This window comes from Macaca thibetana, chromosome 15 (assembly GCF_024542745.1).
Source record: "Macaca thibetana thibetana isolate TM-01 chromosome 15, ASM2454274v1, whole genome shotgun sequence".
NCBI lineage: Eukaryota > Metazoa > Chordata > Mammalia > Primates > Cercopithecidae > Macaca > Macaca thibetana.
The window spans coordinates 11,217,961-11,240,492 of record NC_065592.1 but is presented as its reverse complement, the minus strand read 5'-3'; the positions used below and the strand labels follow the sequence as shown (position 1 = coordinate 11,240,492).

General features: G+C 45.4%; 1 protein-coding gene across 9 annotated transcripts in view; it reads left to right on the top strand.

Annotated features, from left to right (window-relative positions):
* GARNL3 (GTPase activating Rap/RanGAP domain like 3) overlaps positions 1 to 22,532 on the top strand; it is a 598,754-nt gene that overhangs the window by 549,325 nt on the left and 26,897 nt on the right. For 8 of the 9 annotated variants that reach the window (XM_050759786.1, XM_050759784.1, XM_050759785.1 and 5 more), the window contains 7 exons: positions 267 to 341; positions 3,760 to 3,871; positions 9,632 to 9,730; positions 10,091 to 10,207; positions 11,097 to 11,272; positions 13,021 to 13,179; positions 21,383 to 21,449. In XM_050759786.1, the coding sequence (XP_050615743.1) occupies positions 267 to 341; positions 3,760 to 3,871; positions 9,632 to 9,730; positions 10,091 to 10,207; positions 11,097 to 11,272; positions 13,021 to 13,179; positions 21,383 to 21,449 (805 nt within the window). The remainder of the gene's footprint in view (positions 1 to 266; positions 342 to 3,759; positions 3,872 to 9,631; positions 9,731 to 10,090; positions 10,208 to 11,096; positions 11,273 to 13,020; positions 13,180 to 21,382; positions 21,450 to 22,532) is intronic. The other variant, XR_007719603.1, reaches the window with a different exon arrangement.

The following is a 22,532-nucleotide window of genomic DNA, read 5'->3' as shown; positions in this document are numbered from 1 at the left end:
GATGCTCCTGGTTTATAAATCACAGTAATGATATATTGATTAATTGAAATGACAGAATGCATTTGGATAATTTGGGTTGGGACACTGTCATTAAGGCTTCACTATGTCCAGCTAACTTCAATTCTTGATTAACAAGTCAGTAGAGGAACCTGAAATGTTAGCCTGCAATTACTCCTGTTTTATTAAATTTTTGTCAAATCACAATTGTTTATCCTGCTGTACTTTTGCCGCCTGGTATGCTTTAATAGAGATCTCTGTTCTGTAAGGCACTAAAACTGAAATCCATTGTAAGAGGGGATGCTCCATCAAGCTTGGCAGCTTCAGGGATCTGTAAAAAAGAGGTGAGTTCATGATACTTTCAATTTGAACTTTGAATTCCCATTTTCATTAATGAAATGATTGAGATTCTTGGAAAAAGGTTTGGGAGCAGAAGGAAGAAGAGCATGTCTATTGCAGAGTCGTCAGGGAAAGCCCTAGACAAAACTGAGTGGCCATTTAGTGAGAGCCTCTGTGTTGCCATGGTATGTGCGTGCCTTCCCCTGCTTCAATGGAGCAGAGCTGCTGGAGGACCAACCTGGTCAGGCAGGCCAGGCCCCACAGGGCCTCTCAAGCTTTATGTGCATACATATCACCTGGACACCTTGACCAAATGCATGTTCTGATCCAGTAGGTCTGGGTGGGGCTAAGAGTCTATGTTTCCAACAAACTTGCACGTGGTTCCTGTGCTGCTGACCACAGACATGCTTTAAACAGCAAGGCTCTTGGGCAGTGTTGCTCAAGCTTTAGTGTGTATTGAATTCACCCCCAGAGTTTCTGGTTGAGCAGGTCTGGGGTGGGACCCAAAAGTTTGCATCTCCAGTGGCTTCCTAGGCGATCTTGATGCTGTTGGTTAGCAGACCACAGCTGAAAAACCACCGCTTAATCTACAGTTCACTCAGCCAGCCAAAAAATTCTTTGGCTATTTATCTACATGCTGTTCCACTTTCCATGGGGGTAAAAACTAAGTGATCATCAAGAATAGAACAGAAAAAAATACACAAATTATATTATGAATATGATTTTGTATTGTAGAACAGTACCTCCATTCAGAATACATAAAAGTTAAATGGGACAGATTTATAGCACATCACCCATTATAAAAGCAAAATAATTATGAATACATTTACCTTACTGATAAAGATATAGATGATGTGATCCTACGTGCTTTGAGGTCTGGTTTCAGGAAAATGATGAGCTCAAAATATAATTAACCCTAAAAACCACAACCAACTTCAGACAAGACTACTGGCAAAGCATCCTTCCCAAAGGCTGCAGCAGTTCCAGTGTCTGCTTATTCCTGTGCACAGTAGGAATGTACTGTTTCCAAGCACATTATAGATACGAGATTCCAGTAAGATTTAATAACAATAAGTTCTTAGGCTTATATTAAAAACAGAAGTCTGTGGAACCATAACTTGTTCACCAGGTAATAACAGAGAGTGAGCGTCCATTGTTGAGGTCAGTACTTATAACCCACCCGCAGGCCACAGACCACCCTCGGAGAAACTCAGCTCCACAAGGCCCCATGGGCTGCTGTGCAGTTGGCTTTGCAGAGACCAGAGTCCCCTGCTGCTCCCAAGAGTGTTCTGTGCCCAAAGAACCCGGCTTTGCCCACCTCTTCAGCACTCATCATTTCATGAGCTGTGGTCATGCTCTTAGAGAGAGCCCAGGAAGAGTCTGCACTTAGACATGAAGGCCTGGAGACCACATTGTCACCCGGTGGAATCCACATGAAGGCTTCCCCATGGAAGGGAGTCCAGGGCAATGGCAAACACTGTCTGTCCTCAGACCAGAGCAACTGTGGGGGCAGATCTGAGTTTGCTGCTGACACTGCACACCCCAGTATTCAACAGTTCCTCAGACCTCACATGGTCACCGGCACCTGTGAAAAGCAGTAGACACCCTGCATGCACCCGCCCATTAAAATGGGGCCAGGTGCAGTGGTTCATGCCTGTAATCCCAGCACTTTGGGAGGCTGAGGCAGGAGGACTACTTGAGCCCAGAATTGAAGACCACCCTGGGCAACATGGTGAGACCCTGTCTCCAAAAAAAATTAGCCGGGCATGGTGGCCTACGCCTATGGTCCCAACTACTCAGGAGGCTGAGGCGGGAGGATCACTTGAGCCCAGGAGGTCAAGGCTGCAGTGAGCCATGTTCACACCACTGCACTCCAGCCTGGGTGACAGAGCAAGACCTTGTCTCAAAAAAAAAAAAAAAAAAAAAAAAAGTTAAAATGGCACATATATGCAGCATTTGAGTATAATTTGGGGGTTTTCACAGACCTCCTTGACACCTCTGTGGATCCTGTAGGGCCCTTGGATCTTATGGGGGAAGAACTTCTTTCTGCCTTAGTGTTCCAAACTTGTGTCCTCTGGGCAGAAAACATTTTGTTACTAAGAATTGGTTGTTCTGTCTTGGTGTTACCTAATGTTGATGTCTGTGTTTTCTCCCTATTGACATTTATATTAACTTTGCTTTTTTTATGTTCTCTTGGTGAAGTCACAAATTCAGAATTGCCAGAAATTTTCCTGGGGAAATGCCATTTCAATCAATGACCTGCACTTGTTTAGCCTTTTTTCCATTTACAAAGTGTTTTCACATTCTTTAGGGGATCTTTTTAGAACATTACAAGTCCCATCTTAGCAATTAGAATGTTCTTTTTGAGGCCGTGCATTTCCTAAAGGGAGAGCATCCTTTCCTTTTCTGAGAGAGCAGTAACACACAGTATTTACCCCCAGCCCTAATGCTATTTTCAAAGGTGGTCCTCATTGCCCTTCGCTTTACCTTGAGTATGCGAGTGCACGTTTGCCTGGGTACTTAAGAACACACCTACACGTGCACACACAGGCTCTACTACAGCCCCAGGTGGGACACATCGGGCCCTGATGCCTGATTGAGAGTAAAAGTGAAGATGTAAGACTTCAACTTGGGCCTGAGAATCTCTACAAGCTCTTTGAGGCTCATCCAATGCTTTGGAGGGAAGTTAAGAATTCTGTTGAAAATGTCCACAATTCTGGTGTGATTAAGATCACGGTACACAATGCCTCCTACTCCACACATCCACATGTGGCTCTAAGGCTCCCCCTTTATGGCTGAGATGGAAATGAACTAAGAAGAGTTCACTCGGTATAGATATGTCATGCGGAAACCTGAGTAGCTCTGTTCACAGCACTTGCATTCTACAAACTGTTATTTTTTCTTTAAGATTTTGTATCTTATGTGGATCAATAAGCATTTTCACGTGAAAACAATATCAACCTTTTAAAGCATCATTTATGTTTTACTAATCTGCTGAATCAGCAACACAGGAATCTGACTTTCTTATAGAATAACGTGGGACTTCCTTTAATGATTAAACTAATATGAATTCTCTAAAACAGAGGCACCATTTGGCCCAGCTCCCAGGTGTTAAAGCAAAATGCTTGCTTAGAAACCGTTATGAATGCATCAGTTGCCCCTGAGAAACATTATAATATTGGAGACAGGTTATGGTGCCAGAAACCTGTGAATTCACTCTTTTCCTATTGCATACATATTTGAAAGAAGACTTTTCTTCCTAAGAAAGGTAACTGAGTCCAGACCCCAGGGTTTGGAGTGACTCCGCTCCCACGGAGGTATCTGTGTTACTGTTTCAGGTGTGGTACTGTACATTTCCGTTTGGTGGGCTGCAGTGTATTTTTTCTGGTGCACTTATCTTCCGATGCTTGTATTGCCTCACAGCCGTGGGAGCCCCAGTGTTTCTGCAGTAATTTCCCTCACGAAGCCGTGTGTGCAGATCCCTGGGGCCAGGCCTTGCTGGTTTCCACTGATGCTGGCGTCTTGCTAGTGGATGGTTAGTGAGTAGCTGCTCCTACAAATGTCTTTTTCATATAACTTGTAGTACTTCTAAGATGAGTGACCACCAACCAACTCCCTTTGGACCATAAATGTGTGGTCTGCAGAGAGTTTAGCGAAGTTTTATTTCCTTATGAAATTAAACCCTTGTTTTCAGGGCAAGCAGAAGTAATATACTCTGAGCCAAGCATGCTGGAGGGTGGGCCATAGGTTCTCTTCCCAAAATATATGATGGGACTGTGGATATCAAATAACCTGTGAAAAGAATCTCCTTTTCAGCCAATACTTATTATCGCTCCAACATTTTACTTTAAATCAACAAGGACACATTATTTAGAACCACTGTCTCAGGGACATTCTCTCTCTCGAAGTCTTAAAAAAAAAAAAAAAAAAAAAAAAAAAAGATTTCTGATTCAAAAAGTACTGATTTCCAAAACAAACCATAAGAACCTTAGATAACTCATTTTTGATGGATATAGAAACAAAAAGATTTTGACAAGGAGACAGATTTCAGCTCAATATAAAATCACACATTCTGACAGCCAGATAGATCAGCCTGCCCGGGGAGTTAGTCTGTTCTCTGTCACCACAGATCGGCCACCGTCGCCCAGAGAGGGTGCAACTTCAGAGCAGGTGTAGACTCAAGGACGGTGGGGTCCCTTCCATCAGGAGTCCCCTTTAGATTATTCCAGACCCTGAATGAATGACAGAGGAGCTAAACACTAGTAACAGGTTGTCTCCTGGGCTTCAGAGGGAGCCACAGGCACAGAGACAATGTCTTCAAAGGGCATTTCCTCGGACTGCCCAGAAACAGCTGCCCGGTCTCTGGTTACCATAGTGACATTTTGTGAGAATCCCAAAGCCGCCACTGTGAGAATGACATAATGGCCTAAAACTGGAGCATCTTCCCATCCTTCAGTACAACCTATACATCCTCCCTCCAGCACTTACTGGGCACATTTACCAAGCACCTGCTGTGTGCCGGGGCCCCATGCCCGGTGCCTTCTGAAGTATGATAGATGTGAGCCATGCTTCATAATGGAACTGTTTCTGACCTCATCTCTCATTTTTGATACGTGTTTCAATTGTGTGCCCATAGTCATTGTATCTATAATGAACTTAACAAAAGGCAGATAATTTAAAATTCATAAATTTATAATTTAAATTCAGTATATAATTTTTGAAATTACAAAATGATTGGAAACTGTGATCTTAAAGAAAACTCACCCTCTATGAGCCTTGAGTTTCTCTAAATTGGGGATAATTTTTTAAGATGCTGAAAATAGTTTATAATGATGAAAATTGGTGAAACAAAATGGGATGATGATCACAACTACAAGGAGGGGCTAAAGTTATCTGTATTAAGTGTTTACATAGTGGTTGGCACATAGTAGTAACTTATTAAATGGCAGCTATTATCTTTACTATGTCTCTATGAGATTGCTAAGAGGTAATAAAATCCTTCCGGGCGCAGTGGCTCACGCCTGTAATCCCAGCACTTTGGGAGGCTGAGGCGGGCGGATCATAAGATCAGGGGTTTGAGACCAGCCTGGCCAAAGTGGTGAAACCCCATCTCTAACTAAAACAATACAAAAATTAGCCAGATGTGGTGGCGGGTGCCTGTAGTCCCAGCTACTTGGGAGGCTGAAGCAGGAGAAGCACTTGAACTCTGGAGGAGGAGGTTGGAGTGAACCAAGATCGCAGCACTGCACTCCAGCCTGGTGACAGAGCGAGACTCCATCTCAAAAAAAAAAAAAAAAAAAAAAAAAAAAAAAAAAAGTAGGCCAGGCGCGGTGGCTCACGCCTGTAATCCCAGCACATTGGGAGGCCGAGGTGGGCGGATCACGAGGTCAGGAGATTGAGACCATCCTGGCTAACAAGGTGAAACCCCGTCTCTACTAAAAATACAAAAAATTAGCTGGCATGGCGGCAGGCGCCTGTAGTCCCAGCTACTCAGGAGGCTGAGGCAGGAGAATGGCGTGAACCCGGGAGGCAGAGCTTGCAGTGAGGCGAGATCACACCACTGCACTCCAGCCTGGGCGACAGAGCGAGACTCCGTCTCAAAAAAAAAAGAAAAGGAAAGGAAAAAAAAGGCGGGGCGCAGTGGCTCACGCCTGTAATCCCAGCACTTTGGGAGGCCGAGGTGAGTGGATCACGAGGTCAGGAGATCGAGACTATCTTTACTAACACGGTGAAACCCCATCTCTACTAAAAATACAAAAAATTAGCCGGGCGTGGTGGTGGGCGCCTGTAGTCCCAGCTACTCGGGAGGCTGAGGCAGGAGAATGGCGTGAACCTGGGAGGTGGAGCTTGCAGTGAGCCGACATCGCACCACTGCACTCCAGCCTGGGCGACAGAGCGAGACTCCGTCTCAAAAAAAAAAAAAAAAAAAAGAAAAGAGTAGGCCAGGCTCAGTGGCTTATGCCTGTAATCCCAACACTTTGGGAGGCCGAGGCAGGCGGATCACCTGAGGTCAGGAGTTTGAGACCAGCCTGACCAACATGGAGAAACCCTGTCTTTACTAAAAATACATTAGCTGGGTGTGGTGGTGCATGCCTGTAATCCCAGCTACTCGGGAGGCTGAGACAGGAGAATTGCTTGAACCCGGGAGGCGGAGGTTGCAGTGAGCCGAGATTGCACCATTGCACTCCAGCCTGGGCAACAAGAGTGAAACTCCGTCTCAAAAAAAAAAAAAAAAAAAAAAAGTAATAAAATCCTTAGAACTTACCAAAAGTGAAACAACAACAACAACAAAAGGAATTTAAAAAACAGACTTTAGAGGTTTAGTGCAGTCTGTAGTTTTATGGATGAACAAGCTGAGGCCTAAATAAATGATGCGAGTTAACCAAGATCTCACAACTGGTTAGTGGCACATCTGGAACTGGTACCCAGATGTGATTGTTAGTCCAGGACTCTTTCCACTAAACCAACTACATTATATTAAACTCTACCAATGTCTCCAACACAGATTTCCAAAAATATAGTCCTGGGCAAATAATTATGAAAAATTTTGTGATTTAAAGAATGTTCACTCCTTCCCTTTTGCCCTTTTGGGAAAGAGAAAGCGTGCTTCATAATGACTATTCGTAAGCTTGCCTAAAACCGAAATACTCTATTTGAGTTGCCTCTATTTTTTTAAATGCAAAATCCAAACCAAAATTACCAAGTTCCTTTCTGAAATTTTTATCTTAAGGATCCAAAATTTAATAGAAATGTCAGATATAAGGAGTATTGTGATTTGCCAGGAAATTCTTCCTTCCAAATTTGAAGGAAGTCATCTTCGACAGGATGGTGGGTGTAGCTGTTTATACCCACCATTGGCTTAGATTTATGATTTGAATTAGTTTTTTCATGTCCTTATTGTACGATGATGCTTCTGTTTGTTTTTGCTTAAAAAAAAAAAAAGAATAATCTTCAGGGCCTTCTTTGTATTTCTTATTGTGCTTTTAAGCCACAATTCTCTTATTTCTTTGTTTACCTTTTTCTTGTCTACATTTAATCATATTATGAACTGTTGCCATGAGTGAGTCCATCCATTTTGTTTCAGACTGAGTTCCACTCTATCCCATTAGCCTTTGCTTAATTTCATTAGATATATCCCTTGAGAGTCTACTCCTTTCAAGGTCATTATTAAAAATCAAGATCTTTTGTATCCTAAGTTAGCAAAACCTACTTTGAAAGGAAACTAAATACTGATTAAATATGCTCTCACCATGTGTTTTGGTTTTGCAGTAACAGAAAAGCTGGTTCTAAAAGATTGTTCTTCATAAAGAGATTACAGGAAGGAAAGCATTGTCATCAGTCAGTCCTTAAATCCACCTGTCACTCTGTCAGATCCTTGCCTCCACTTCCTTCTTGTGTTGTACACAAACTTGTTCAGCCATCTGAGAAAGACTGGATGGAGAATAAGTGCTAATTCACTCTGTACATAGCTCAGCAGCTGTACAATGTATACCTCTGTTCCTATGTAAAATGAAAGGCCTCTGTCATTTATTAATTCCTTGGAGTGCTGTTGCTGCTGTGGCCGCATCTCTATCCACTGGGATATGGGGCTGCTCCAACATCCCAGTTTATGTTCCAACACTGGTGAAAAGCATGGCTTTGTCCTTGCACAGGCTTGGGCTCCACATGCTGGAGGTGTGACCTCAGACAAGCCATTAACACCAAGCCTCAGGCTCCTCCTTTGTTCAATGGGAATATTATAAGTTCCTACCTAGTAGGGTCATCGGGACATTTAAGTTAAACATATGAAACCCTAAGCATTAGGGTCTGGCATAGAGAAAGCCCTTAGTGTATGTTACCTGTCCCTGCTGTGACTGCTCTTCTCCCACAAATGGAATAATTGTAGTTATTTAGCCAACTATGATGATGGGTATTAGGGTGATCATCCCACGTTTTGAAAAATTAAGTCTGCCCCAACGGAAGTACAAAGACCCTGAGAATTAGTTCCATTTTGTGGAAGCCCAGGGTAGAGGAGGCAGAAAAGTGGTTGATGAGCTATTGTAAAATTTGCATTCACCCCAATATTTAAGAGGAACAAGAGACAAGCCCTAGATATATTACTAAGCTTAGCTTAGTCTGTGCTCTGACAAATCTGAGCCCTCACAGGCCTACAGGAGTGGGAGCTCCTTCCCCCACTTGGGGGATAGTTATTAATCCTGATGGTGAAAGCTCTGCTCCCTCCTGGATACCACCCATGAAGGGATGAACTCCCAACCACACTTAGATTTCTGGAAAAGAAAAGATCCTCAGAGCCCCTTGCTCCTAAATTTTAAACAAATCCAACCCTGCAGCAAAGCATTTGCAGAATAAATGCAGGTGAAGACTGGGCCAGCCACTTCTGCCCCAAATGTCTCCACCATCCCGGACACCTCTGCCTTGCCCTGATTCTGCCATCCATCTCAGAAGAGACCCTTTTGCTTTCGGAACTGAATGGAACAGCGTTAGTAATTCCTTTAGCCCCCTGTGTCCTCGGGGCCCCCAGGAGCTAAGTAATTGTTAGCAACTTCGATTCCCAGTGAGTAACCTCAACAACAAATCCTGTGTGGAAGTGCAGTGTCTTGAACCATCCATTTACTGGAGATTTCCCTGAGCATTCCCACTTCAATTCGTTTTTCTTGCTATTTTGGCAATTTAGTTGATACTTCTCTTTATTTATGTTTTTGTCTAAAAAGGAGATTTCCTATTCCTTTGGGAAAAAATACTGAAAATGTATAGGCAAACTACTATTTTCACAAACACAGGACATGTTAGGGTAGAGTGTGTTTGTATTTATCTGAAATCCAAAAGGAAATTTTAATTTTGCTTTCTTGAGATGTATACAATATGACCTAAGATATAATGTAATTTCAAATATTACATAACAATAAGAAAATACTTGAGAGAAATGGCTGCTCTTTTTTTTTTTTTTAACTTGGTGTTCAGGCCTTTGGTACAACCCTAGTAAAAAATGGTATTGAGAGATGTTGCTTTTTCTTTGATGAACACAAATAGCGTTCTCATGCTTCTGCTGCTATGCCCACTATATAGAGTTCGGAATATAGAATTGCCTATGGGAAGAAAGCACCAGTACTTGTTCCTGAGCTAGGAGGAGAATAGTGCTTGAACGTATTGTGTAGAGCTTATGAAAGCCCTAGAAGCTGACTTCCTTCCTTGCCTAGAGAGAACCTGGGTTCAAAACTACCCACAGGCACATTCGGTGGGTTCTGGAAAGCATGGGCTGGGTTGCAGTGATGGGTAACCAGGTTTCCTTTTCCAGATGACCTTCCATCAGTGTCCGTGTTTGACAGAACTCTGCCAGTGAAGCAGATGCACGTGCTCGAGACCCTGGACCTTCTGGTTCTCAGAGCAGACAAAGGTGGTATCCCCTGTCGGGTGGCATGCTGTGGAAGAAGGAAAACAGTTGTCTTCTGTGGCCCACACCACAGGTCCCCGGGGTCTGACGGCATAGGCTCTGCCAGCTGTTTCCTTTCCTGATGCCCAGTGCTTGGGATCCCTCAGTGGCCCCTTCGTTCTCTGGGGAGGGAAGCCGTGGCAGGGGGCGGTGGGAAGGAAAGGGATGCATACGTAATTGCATCGGTTAAAAGTGGTGTCGGGTGCCTCCCGAATTCCAGAACATCTCCAGTCCTAGTTTTCCTACACAGTCGGCCCTTGGAGGCCCTTCAGGTCACCTTACTTTTCCATTTAATCTCCTCCTCTGCCCTTTTTATGTCACTAGGAAAAGATGCTCGCCTCTTTGTCTTCAGGCTAAGTGCTCTGCAAAAGGGCCTTGAGGGGAAGCAGACTGGGAAGAGCAGGTCTGACTGCAGAGAAAACAAGTTGGAGAAAACAAAAGGTGACTTGATAGATTGGTAGATTCCATTCAATTCATTTTTTTCCCCTCACGCTGCCCAGATTTTGCTGAAAATAAAAATGAGTAGGAATTTGATCTTATTAGTTTGTTTTTTGTTTGGAAACATCACAAAAATAGCATCACTGTTTCCATAAGAAGCTTGAAAGCTAGACAAACACATTGAGGACTAGAAGAAATGCTAGGCCTTGCATAACAGGTTCTAGAGATGCGTTAAACTCTGTTAGCAAATCTGTTACTGAAGAAACGTTTACAGTTTGGTTCCTGGAGCTCTCATTACTTTAACTGATGCCATGTAGTAGGTATGAAGTTAAGTTCACAAACTCTAGAATATAGGAAATAGGACTTCCTTTCCTTTCCTTTTTCCTTTTTCCTTTCCTTTCCTTTCGGCAGAGTCTCACTCTTGTTGCCCAGGCTGGAGTGCAATGGCACGATCTCAGCTCACTGCAACCTCTGCCTCCTGGGTTCAAGCGATTCTCCTGCCTCAGCCTCCTAAGTAGCTGGGATTACAGGTGCCCACCATCACGCCCAGCTAATTTTTGTATTTTTAGTAGAGATGGGGTTCCACCAAGTTGGCCAGTCTGGTCTCGAACTCCTGACCTCAGGTTATTCGCCCACCTTGGCCTCTCTAAGTGCTGGGATTATAGGTGTGAACCATTGCACCCGGCTGGGGATAGGATTTTCTTAATTTTCCTGTAACTCAACCTAATTTTAATATCTAGTCTCCGTTTTGCCTAGTATCAGAAATATTCTTAGTCCATTCACTGAGCTATGCTTAATTTCCAGGATTCCTAGGTATTGCCAAATTACCAAGGCCTGGGGGCTTCCACACCTGTCTGTCACATGTAGGGCATCATTTCTTTCTTCTGCCCAGGCTGCCACCTGTATGCTATTAACACTCACCACAGCAGAGAGCTGAGGATTGTGGTCGCAATTCGGAATAAACTACTACTGATCACAAGAAAACACAACAAGCCAAGCGGGGTCAGCAGCACCTCATTGTTATCTCCCCTGTCTGAGTCACCTGTTGAAGAATTCCAGTACATCAGGGTAGGTTTGCTCTTTAAACCATCTGTCTCCCAGCCAAGGTGCCATGAGGCAGACTCTGTCCTTCCACCCAGGGTTTGTTACCCACTGAGGTTGTTCCGCTGTTTGGTAGCCAACTAGGAAAACCCTCACCCTGGTGCTCTTGTTTCCCCCAGAAGACTAAAGCTACAGCTCATTGATTCCAGTGAATATCTACGGGTACTGTTCTAGGTACAAAGGACACAGCGATGACCAAAACAAAGTCTTCTGATGGGGTTTACTTTCCAGTTGACAGTTAACAGAAATAAGCAACTAAAGCTATGATGGCTGGCAGAAAGAAGTACTAAAATTAAATATAGAGGAGGGCCAGGGAACAAAGGATAATAGAGCAGGGAGTTGGGAACGTCTGTTTCAGAAAGAATGTCTCAGGAAGCCCTCTCTGAATAGGTTACCTCAGAGCAGAGATCCAAAAGAAGTACGGGAGTGAGTGATGAGGATATCTAGGGAAAGGATATTCTAGGCAGAGGGAGCAGCCAGGCAAGGGCCCTGAGGTCCTATTGAAGGCACAGTCAAGAGCAAAGGGAACAAGGCAGGCAGGTCAGAGAGAACGGGGAAATATGCTCTTGAGCCCTCAGGCCATTGCAAAGACTTTGGCCTTGACTCTGAGTGAGATGGGAAACCATTGGAAGATTTGAAGCAGAGAAGTGGTATGTTTTGAAAAGATTGTGCTGGCTTCTGGGTAGAGGGGAGCTTAGGAGGCCAAGGGTGGAAATAAGAAGGCCTGCCACAAGACCAATGCAGGATCCTGGCAAGAAAGGTTGGTGGCTTTGGTAGCAGGAGAGATGGGAAGAAGCAGTGGGCAATGCTTTCCTGCTTGCCTCAGTCAGCAGGATTTGCTGGGAGATTGAAGGGGAGCCTTGTGAGAGAAACCTCCTCCAGGCTCAAGTTCCCTCCCTGACGTCACCATCTCTTACCTTTTAAAGACTAGGGTACATTAAGGTATGGAATATATCTAACATTGGCCACTGAGATGGAGTATTTCTATTGGTGAGCTGAGAAATTATTTTTTGCCTAGAGTTAAAGCCTTTTGAATTATGCCTATGAATTTCTGCTAATGTTCAACTTCAGGGGACAGAGCAGCATGACAGTTAAGTTAAAACACGTTAAAATCTTGCTCTAGTTAGGTGTTAGCTTTCTTCGTATAGTGATTAGCTATTTTAATGCAGATTTACATGCAGCATATACATTTATGTAATATGAGCACTGAAATGACATTTCCTGAGTTTATATCTTAACTCTACCCTGTGTAAACTTTGTGATTGACTTCTAAGCCTCAGTTTCCTCACCTTTAAGACAGAATAGTAGCTGTACCTACCTTATAAGTAGGATTCAATGAGAACAGTGCCTAGCACATGTTAAGTACACAAATAGATTAGTTAGCAATTATTAATACTATCACTGAATCCCAGGACAAGACCAGACAATGTAAGGGATAAAGCAGACCATACTGTTGATTCCATTTTGTTAAATTGTTTCCTGGCCTCGACCCTTTCCAGTAGACAGAGGCCTGAGTCTTGAGGACAGGTTATGGGAAGGAGATGTCTGATGTGACCCCTGGCACTTTCCTCTCTTGTCCCTTCTTCCCTGTAGCACAAGGCTCTGCAGGAGCCTGGAGAAGGTGGTCTCTGAAAGGAGGGAATGGGCAGTGGGGCTTGGCATGGAGCTGGCTGCTCTGTTCTCACCCGTCTCTTGTATCCTTACCAACCACACAGGAGATCTGTCTGTCCGACTCTCCTGTGGTGATGACCTTAGTGGATGGGCCAGCTGAAGAGAGTGACAATCTCATCTGTGTGGCTTATCGACACCAGTTTGATGTGGTGAACGAGAGCACAGGAGAAGCCTTCAGGCTCCACCACGTGGAGGCCAACAGGGTAAGCCAGCGTTTGTGGGGACAAGTGGGAATCAGAAAAGACTAATCATCGTCGTGTCTTCTAACCCTGAGATGCCATGATTTGGATTTCTTTAAAGTTATGTACTATTCATCACATCAGTATTGTGTGATTCACTATTTAGACTGAGCTATGTGAAGTTGCCATTTTTATAGGTCAGAATGGTTCTATGTATTATCATGTGACTGCCCTGTTTAGTTTTCAGATCTTTCCTTGCCACTCCATCCTTCCAAATAAAAGAGACATGAAGAGGCCAGGCACAGTGGCTCACGCCTGTAATCCCAGCACTTTGGGAGGCCAAGGCAGGAGGATTGCCTGAGCCCAGGAGTTCGAGACCGGTCTGGGCAACATGGCAAGACCTTGTCTGTATTTAAAATTAAAAAAAAAAAAAAGACATGAAGAGTCAAAATTTTGACTGAATATAATAACTAAATAAGTGAGAGCATTTGTTAGATGATTTTTCCTGGGAGGGCACTTGGAGAATAAGCTTGACCTCTGAGGGACTGCAGACTCTCATTTTGGGGACTGGGTGGCCAGAGTGGGTACAGCACCCTCCCTACCCCCTTAAAAGCCCAGTAGGAAAGGAAGAAGGGGTGGAAACCCATTAGGAGAGAGTAAGCGGGCAGATCTGCCCTAAGAGTCTACACCCCTGGCCTGATACACAGAGAACAAGGATGTCCTAGTGTGGCACAAAATTTAGGGCCACCCAAAACTGCACTCATATTCTAAAGGTGACTGTGTGGGGTTTAAACCTTGGCGCTCACTGGACAGTGGTGAGCACTCACCACCCTGAGGCCTGGCAGCCTGTCACTGGCGATCGTTCAACACTGACACTGACATTAGCAGATCACAGAGTTCTTCAGCCCATGTATCTCTATGAGGCAGGACAAGGCCCACTGTCAGTGAGCCATTGAGGTTTGCATCATGCAGTGCAAGCCAGTATTCTGGCCTAGGTACTGAGGAAACCACAGAATGGGGATGTCAGCTCCAGGGAGACTGTAGTTCCTAATGAGGGCTTCTGGACCCACAGGCTACCTCCAGTCCTGTTCAGCTAAATCAAAGAGACTGCGGAATTCTTCCAATTATGCTTTACAGTTTGTATTAATTGGAAATATGCTCCATATAAATATTCATTAAAATTGCTAATTACTATTTTAGGAAGACTTAAGACCTAATTAGAGCAAGATTTTAAGAAACAGAAAAATCAGAAATAGAAAAATCTAGATGTAATTAGGAGACCTTCTTGTCTTTAGCTGTTATTGATCACAGAGTGGTCTGTCATTTCTCTTATCTATATTGGTGGTGACCAGACTTGTCTGCAATTGGAGTCATCTGAGAAATTTGAAAAGCTACTACTGCCTGTGTTGCTCCTCCAGGGATTTCCTGGGTCTGAAGTGTGGCATGGGTTTGGGTATGTTTAAATGGTCCCCAGATAATTTTAATATTTAGCCAAGTTGGGAATCCCTGGTATATTTCATTGCTTTGCAGCCCTGGCTGTCATCCCTTGGAGAGCTTTAAAAAGATCAGTGTCTGACCCCAGGCCAAGCCAATTATATCAGAATCTGGAGGTGTGTGGTACTTGGGAGCCAATATTTTTTAATTCTGCCCTCAGGTGATACTAATATAGACCTAGGAGAAGGAGTAGGTCCTGAAACTTCCTAATTTAAAGCTGAGAGGAATGTCACCCACTCCCCTCACCCCCCAACCCCCCACTGCCTGGGCATCCCTGGACCAGCATGTCTTCCCACCCAGACTTCTGAGGAACAGGGGCCCTGCCTGGTTTGTGCTTTAAAAGTTCTCACCCCCTTGGCCAGGCGCAGTGACTCACACCTGTAATCCCAGCACTTTGGGAGGCCGAGGTGGGCGGATCTCCTGAGGTCAGGAGTTCGAGACCAGCCTGGCCAACATGGCGAAACCCCATCTCTACTAAATATACAAAAATTAGCCAGGCCTGGTGGCACGCACCTGTAATCCCAGCTACTCGGGAAGCTGAGGAAGGAGAATCACTTGAAACCAAGAGGCGGAGGTTGCAGTGAGCCGAGATTATGCCACTGCACTCTAGCCTGGCGACAGAGTGAGACTCTGTCTCAAAAAAAAAAAAAAAAAAGAAGTTCTCACCCCCTTCTTCCTTCTCAAAGCTGTGTGAGCAGCCAAACAAAGCAGAAATGCCGTGGTGCAGCAGGTCCTTGTTCAATCAGTCCTTTTCCTGACAACTAGTTTCTTAAGACTTAGCCAGCTTTTGGTAGTGGAAAAGTCCTCACCTCATTTCAGAGAAAGTTTCTGACAAGTTCTATTTTAAAATAAATCATGCTTAAGTGGCTGAAAATTGTGCAGTTTACTTACTCATCAGGGTAGCGATAGAGAAAAAATCATTTTATTAAATTTCTTTTATATGATCTTTTTATTATTTACCTATATTTAATGTCCTATAATTCAGTATAGGATTTCTTTTTCCTATGATTTGTAAAGACCCTGGATAAATTGGGTTAAGAACCATTTTCTTTGATGACTTCTGTGTTTTGTTTTTTGGATGGCTGTCAGGAATGACTCTCAAGTTTTCTGTCCTTTCTTCAATGTGCTTTTTAAAAGACAAATATACATTGGGAAGCTGAGACGGGCAGATCACGAGGTCAGGAGATCGGGACCATCCTGGCTAACCCGGTGAAACCCCATCTCTGCTAAAAAATACAAAAAACTAGCCAGGTGAGGTGGCGGGCGCCTGTAGTCCCAGCTGCTCAGGAGGCTGAGGCAGGAGAATGGCGTGAATCCGGGAGGCGGAGCTTGCAGTGAGCTGAGATCCGGCCACTGCACTCCAGCCTGGGCGACAGAGTGAGACTCTGTCTCAAAAAAAACAAAAAAGACAAATATACAAAGTTTTTTCCTAAGAGAAAAAAAATATATTTTTATTTTATTTACTGAGACGGAGTCTCATTCTGTCGCCCAGGCTGGAGTGCAGTGGTGCGATCTTGGCTCACTGCAACCTCCAACTCCCTGGTTCATGCGGTTCTCCTGCCTCAGCTTCACGAGTAGCTGAAATTACTGGCACGGCCACCCTGCCCAGCTAAGTTTTGTATTTTTAATAGAGACAGGGTTTCACCATGTTGGCCAGGATGGTCTCAATCTCCTGACCTTGTGATCCTTCCGCCTCCACCTCCCAAAGTGCTAGGATTACAGGTGTGAACCACTGCACCTGGCCAAGAAAATAAAACTTTTAAGGAAAAAAAAAAAAAAACCTTTCCTAGTTCCTGGCTCTGAGAGGATCAGCATGCACAGCCCTCCCGTGGTAGAATGGCGACTGCACGGCTCCCAGCAGGCACAGGTGCTTAGTCCGATGCACTCACTCATCTTTCAGGGAGTGTACTGTCTGGCTGGGGAGATGAGCCCTAAGAAAATGAAGAAGATAATGAGCTATATGTTTTCTAATAGCTGGTTAGAAATAGGCCTTGTGGGAACAGGACTAGCTTTTTACCAAGATGTTCCTGCAGCTCAGCACCCAGGGCAGTGGGGACACAGCCTGGGTCATTGGAATTTCATCTCCATTCCGTCTACACTTACTGCCTGCCCGCCTCTGTGGGCACCAGTGTTAACTGGGCAGGCCTCGCTTCCTGCTGCCATTCCTCCTCTCTTAGGCAGGACCACTTGGTCCCTATTTCAGGCTTCTACCCACCTCGGGTTCTATTACAATCCTAGCTCAAGAGAGGAAATGTTTAAGAAGCACTAAAGCAACATTCTGAAAGTCACTATCAACTTCACTCTACCAGTGGGCCTGCTGTGACCCACTGCCGCTGCTCTAGCCACCAGCACTGACCTCGTTCCCAAAACCAAGGGCTCCTCTGGGAGGAACTGCAGGCGTGGTCATGGGATCTGGGTCCCTGGTTTATGGGAGGGCTCAGGTCCTCATCTTGACATCTGCCCAGAATCCGGTGGTTCTCAGCTGGGGGCTGAGCCCAGAAGCACAGGGAGGGCTGAAGGCAGAGCCAGCTAGGGGAGGCACAGTTCCTACTTCACTTGTTACAAATCTGTGTTTTGAATCTTTACAACCACCATATATTATTTGTTATCATTTTAAAATACCAATAAAATGAACTACTTACTACTTTTTTTTTAAGAGAGAGAGAGACAGGGTCTAGCTCTGTCCCAGGCTGGAGTGCAGTGGTGCAATCGTAGTTCAATTCTCCCTCCCTGGCCTACCAAAGCACTGGAATTACCGGCGTGAGCTACCATGCCCAGCCAGAACTACTTATTTTTAATCAAACTTATGAAATAAAGATTTAATGCCTATGTCCTACACCAGACCTGTCATATCAGGATCTCTAGGAGCAAGAACCCCGCCAGGCCCCTGTCCCAAGGTGGAGACAGACACCTGTATCAAAGCATAAAGTAGGTCTCATTGTGATAAGTGTTAATAAAGGTCTGAATAATAAAGTGCTGTGGCATGCCTGAGGAGGAAGTGGTTAAGTCCAAGCCTGTTCCTGAATCCTGGCCCCAGGGCTGAAGCCTGCCACCACCTGCCCTGAAGCCCAACTCTCTGAATATTGCCACGTTTGTCTGCCTGTCAGCACAGCGTTGGAGCCCCTTGGTAGACTTACTTGATGCCAAGTACCCCCTGGCATCTGTGGTCATTGTGCACAGATCTCGGTCTAAAAGGCTGCGTGAACTTCCTCCATACCTGTCATCACTACTACCCTCCCTCACCCCACCCCAAACACACACACAGGCCTTATCTCTAAACTGAAAGGCTGTCTAGTTCCACCTTTCCCACTGCAGTCAACCCTCCCATAATTATAATAATTGTGGCCACCATTGAATGGCCACCTCTGTGTACCAGGCCCTGGGTCAGAGCATGTCATAAGCATTATGTCTTGGAGGGGCTCTTCATTTCTCCTTTTTTTTGAGACAGAGTTTCACTCTTGTCCCCCAGGCTGGAGTGCAGTGGCGCGATCTCGGCTCACTGCAACCTCCGCCTCCCGGGTTCAAGAGATTCTCCTGCCTCAGCCTCCCAAGTAGCTGGGATTATAGGTGCCCGTGACCACACCTAGTAGAGACGGGGTTTTGCCATGCTGGCCAGGCTTGTCTCGAACTCCTGACCTCAGGCCCGCCTTGGCCTCCCAAAGTACTGGGATTACAGGAGTGAGCCACCACGGCTGGCCCATTTCTCCATTTTTATTGAAAAGGAAACTGAAGTCAGAAAGAAGTCACTTATTTACCCCAGAGCACACAGCTAGTAAGTGGCAGAGGCAGGACTTGGATCCCAGCTGGCTGACTCCAGAGACCGTGTTCCCACAGCTGGTGGGGATGGCAGGTCCAGCCACAAAGCTGGTAGCACTTGGCCCCTCCTGTGGAGAAGCTCCCAGTCTGGCAGAGCAGACAGGGTGCAGCACGAAGCCTCTAGCTGAGATAGTGAAGTAAAACTGACATGTACAGGGGCGTCTGAGGAGGAAGTGATTCTAGGTCAAAGTGGTGGAGCCAGGAAGGTTCCTTTCTGGGGTCAGAGGGTACTCAAGGACTGTCCTTCATGTAATATACCCTTTGGTGCTGGTTCCTTATCTAAATAATGATATCAGCCAAGATGAGCATTTACCAAGCTCCAGGCCCTGTGCCAGGTGCTTAGATAAGTTACCTCCTGGAGTCCTCAAGCCAGTAGGTCTAGATATTCTTATTTTCTACCATGTTACAAATGAAGAAACTGAAGGTCCGAGAGGGGAAACAACCGGCGTGAGTGTGCACACCTCTGAAGTGATGGAGCTGGGACTTCATTTACTCCCTTGTCCATCCGATGAGTTTATTCTGTGCCTGCCACCCGCCAGACCCTGATCTGGATGCTGAGGGGCCAGCAGTGAGCAGCACAGACAGGCCTTTGCGTCATGAGCCTTAGATCTCATGGGGAGGGGAGCCACAGGGAACAAACAGACAAGAGAGCACCAGAGGGTGAGGCACGCTCTGCAGAGAGCCTAAAACACAGGGCATGATAGGAGCCATGGGAATTATTTCGGGTTTGACAACCCCCAGCTCTCTCCAATGCCAGTGCTGGAGCTCTTGGCCACTGGTCCTCACTGTCACTCCCCGCTGAGCTTCTGCAACTTTTGCTTGAGGCATTTGCCCCATTATACCTTGTTTTGTGTACTTATGTGCTTTTCTGTTTTTTTTTTTCTTAAGGGGTGGAACCTCACCTTATTCCTTATTCTTTTCTGTATCCTAATGGCACTGAGTACAGTGCCAGATAATGACAGATGGGAGAGAACTGGGGGTTCCATTGGAAGGGGCACCCAAGCCCAGGCAGTGGCACTGACTGAGGATGGCCAGTTGGGGCCTTGGCACCATAATGAGACCATTTAGAGGTGAAGGCTGTGTTCTGGTGACACCAGTGAAGAGGAGGGTCAGTCAGTGCAGGGCCAGTGGGAGGAGCACAGTGTGGATGGAAGGGCTGGGAAAGGGGAGCCAGCAGGAGCCCACAACATGGTGCTTCTGCGGGCAGGTCAGGGCTTAGCCTAGAACAGCAGCAGGGGCACAAAAAAGACACCTGAGAAAGTGTGTGAAGAGGCTGCTGCTGGACTTGGGTTGGAGATGGCTCTGAGACTTTGAGAATAGATATGCTAACAAAAAGGAGGAGGTTTAGAAGGAAAGCTGGTTGTGTGGAAGATAAAAAGCCAATAGCCTTCATTGAGTGCTCATGATGCGTGAGGCCCTGTACTAAAATCTCTGCCTTGTCTCACTGAATTCCCATTACAATCCAGCAAGGTCAGTGTTCTCATTATGCCTGCTTTACAGACAAAGACCTAAGGCCAGAGGCTAAGCCATTTGCCACACACCACAGAGGCAGTAACTGGCCTAGACAGGGCTTGATCTCCTGTCTGTCTGCCCAGTCTGTGCCCCTCCAACCCCCCAACCCCCAACCCACTACCTCCTGCTTTTAATGACTTGGATGTGGAATCAGTTGCATCTGAGAACAAATGATATCGTCTAGGGGCTGCAGCCCTGGGGAGAATGTGTGCCTGAGCCCGTGGTTTAGGGTTTTGAGCACAAAGTGAAATTTGGAGCTATGAAAGTGGGGTTTTACTAAGGAGAGAAGAGCCAAGAAATTGAAGAATAATCTGAGGTGGGAGAGAGGGCAGGAGGCAGAAGATGTCACCCGTCAGAGGCTGCAGAGGACAGGATGGACAGATGAGCAGTGGCCCAGGCCTTCGCTTGGGGAGAGGGAGATCTTGGCTGAGCTCAGAGGGTGGTTTTCCTGGAAGCACGGGAGGCCAGGCTCTAAGGGTTGAGAATACAAGTGAGGAAGTAAAAGGAGCAGGAGGCTCTTAGAGGGCTGGAGTTTTGAAAATCAAGAAGGACCAAGGACGCCATCAGGTTGAGTGCCCTCCTCTCAAATGCAGAAACTGAGGCCCAGAGAGAGGAGTTTGCCCCAGACCACAGAACTAGGTGTTCTGATACCCTTTTCATTGCACCATGCTGCCTCTCTTGACATGAAGAACAGAGAAAGAATAGAAGTGTGAAGACATGCCGTGGCGATTTTAAGTTGCACAGGCTTTATCTGTTGGAGGCAGAAGGATTGCCTCACTGGAGGTACGAGAGCGGTAAGGTTGGAAGAGAACCGGAATCTTAGTTCAGATGTTGGCTGTGGCGTGTACCAGCCAAGGGACTTAAGTGACTTCACCCTGAGCCTCACTTTCATCTTCCGTAAAATGATAATTATACCATAATGCCAATAATATTAGGTTGATACAAAAGTAATTGCGGTTTTTGCCATTATTTCCAATGGCAAAAACCGCAATTACTTTTGCACCAGCCTAGTACTTTCTGGGTTAATGTGAGAGTGAAATGAACAACTCATGTGAAAATGCTCTGGGAGCTGGAGCACAACATATAAACCTGAGGCATTTCAATAGAGAGAGGAGGCATACCAAACACAGAGCTTCTCAATGGCTATGAAAAGATGATGAGAAAGTCCCAGAGAAGAAAGAATGGAGAGACTTTTCTTTCCTTTTTCTTTTCTTTTCTTTCTCACCTCCATTGTATTATAATCCCAGCCCCCGATGTGCATTGTGGGTGCTGGTGGGGCAGACATGACCCCGTGGCACCTGCATCGCAGAGGGCCACGGCCCCCGCAAACGCTCACAACTTGAAAAAGTCTTTTCACAGGGTCAGCATCCAGCCTGCCCACTACCGTTGCCCATTATCATTGCAGGTTAATTTTGTTGCAGCTATTGATGTGTACGAAGATGGAGAAGCTGGTTTGCTGTTGTGTTACAACTGTAAGTTAAGGATGTGCTTTTATCTTTATTTGCTAAAATGGACTGGTTTTTTTTCTGGGCAATTTAAAAAGATTGTCCTTAGATTTACTCAGTGTATCATTCGTGGGTTTGTAATTGCCTTCCAGGAAGGAACGGAAAAATACCTTCTGCACACCAGGCCTCTTGGTGACACAGTGCAAGAACTGGCGCTTGTGGTGCTATTTCCAGGATGCGCCGGTGATAACAGTGGCTTCCAGTTAGGGGGCCCTTACTGTGTGCCAGGTGCTGTGCTCGGTATGCTGTGGTCATTGTCTCACTTGATTCTCACAATGAATGCCCGCAGCAGGCTCAGTTATTATCCTCAGGTTAGAGATGAGGCAACTGAGGCCTCGAGAGGTGAACTCGTTCAAGGTCTTGTGGCTACTAAGCAGCAGGGCCAGGGTTTGCATCTGGTGCTGTCTTGACTCCAGCACCCACAATTTTAACTAACCACTGTCACTATTCTATATTTTGCTGTTTCTCAGTTATTAATGAAATCAGCCTCAACCCAGGGTATCTGGCCTCAATTGGGTTAGTTTGGATTAGGTGGCGGGGTAGGTGTTGGGCAGACCGAAGGTATCAAATAGTATCTTTAAGGATGTTCAGCATTTCAAAAGCTAATATTATAATACATTTTCATAAAAAGGATTTTTTAAGGCTAAAAGAAAAGAAGTAAGCTATTTTCCTGGATAAAGCTGCCCAGTCTAACAAGACATAAAACATGTTTTTCAGCCTAGGATTTTATCAATTTAGAGTGACGATGCTGGGTCAGATGTTTTGATTAATCTTTGATTAATAAATATAAGAAAGCTAATTATTAGTAGAGAAGGTTGTTTTATAAACATCATCTTTCAAAATTAGAGATTTATGGGGAATAAGTTAGGAGAAGGTGATTGAACCTCTTCAACAATAATTGCTCTTTGGGGACATTTTATGCACAGAGCTGTGCACCCTCCTCAGAACAGCGGGTCTTTAATGGCCCATGTGATGAGAAGGGCCCCATTAAGGCAGCAGGAATGGGCCACTCTCCCACACCCCGTGGGCCAGGCCGCCACTGCTGCCGGT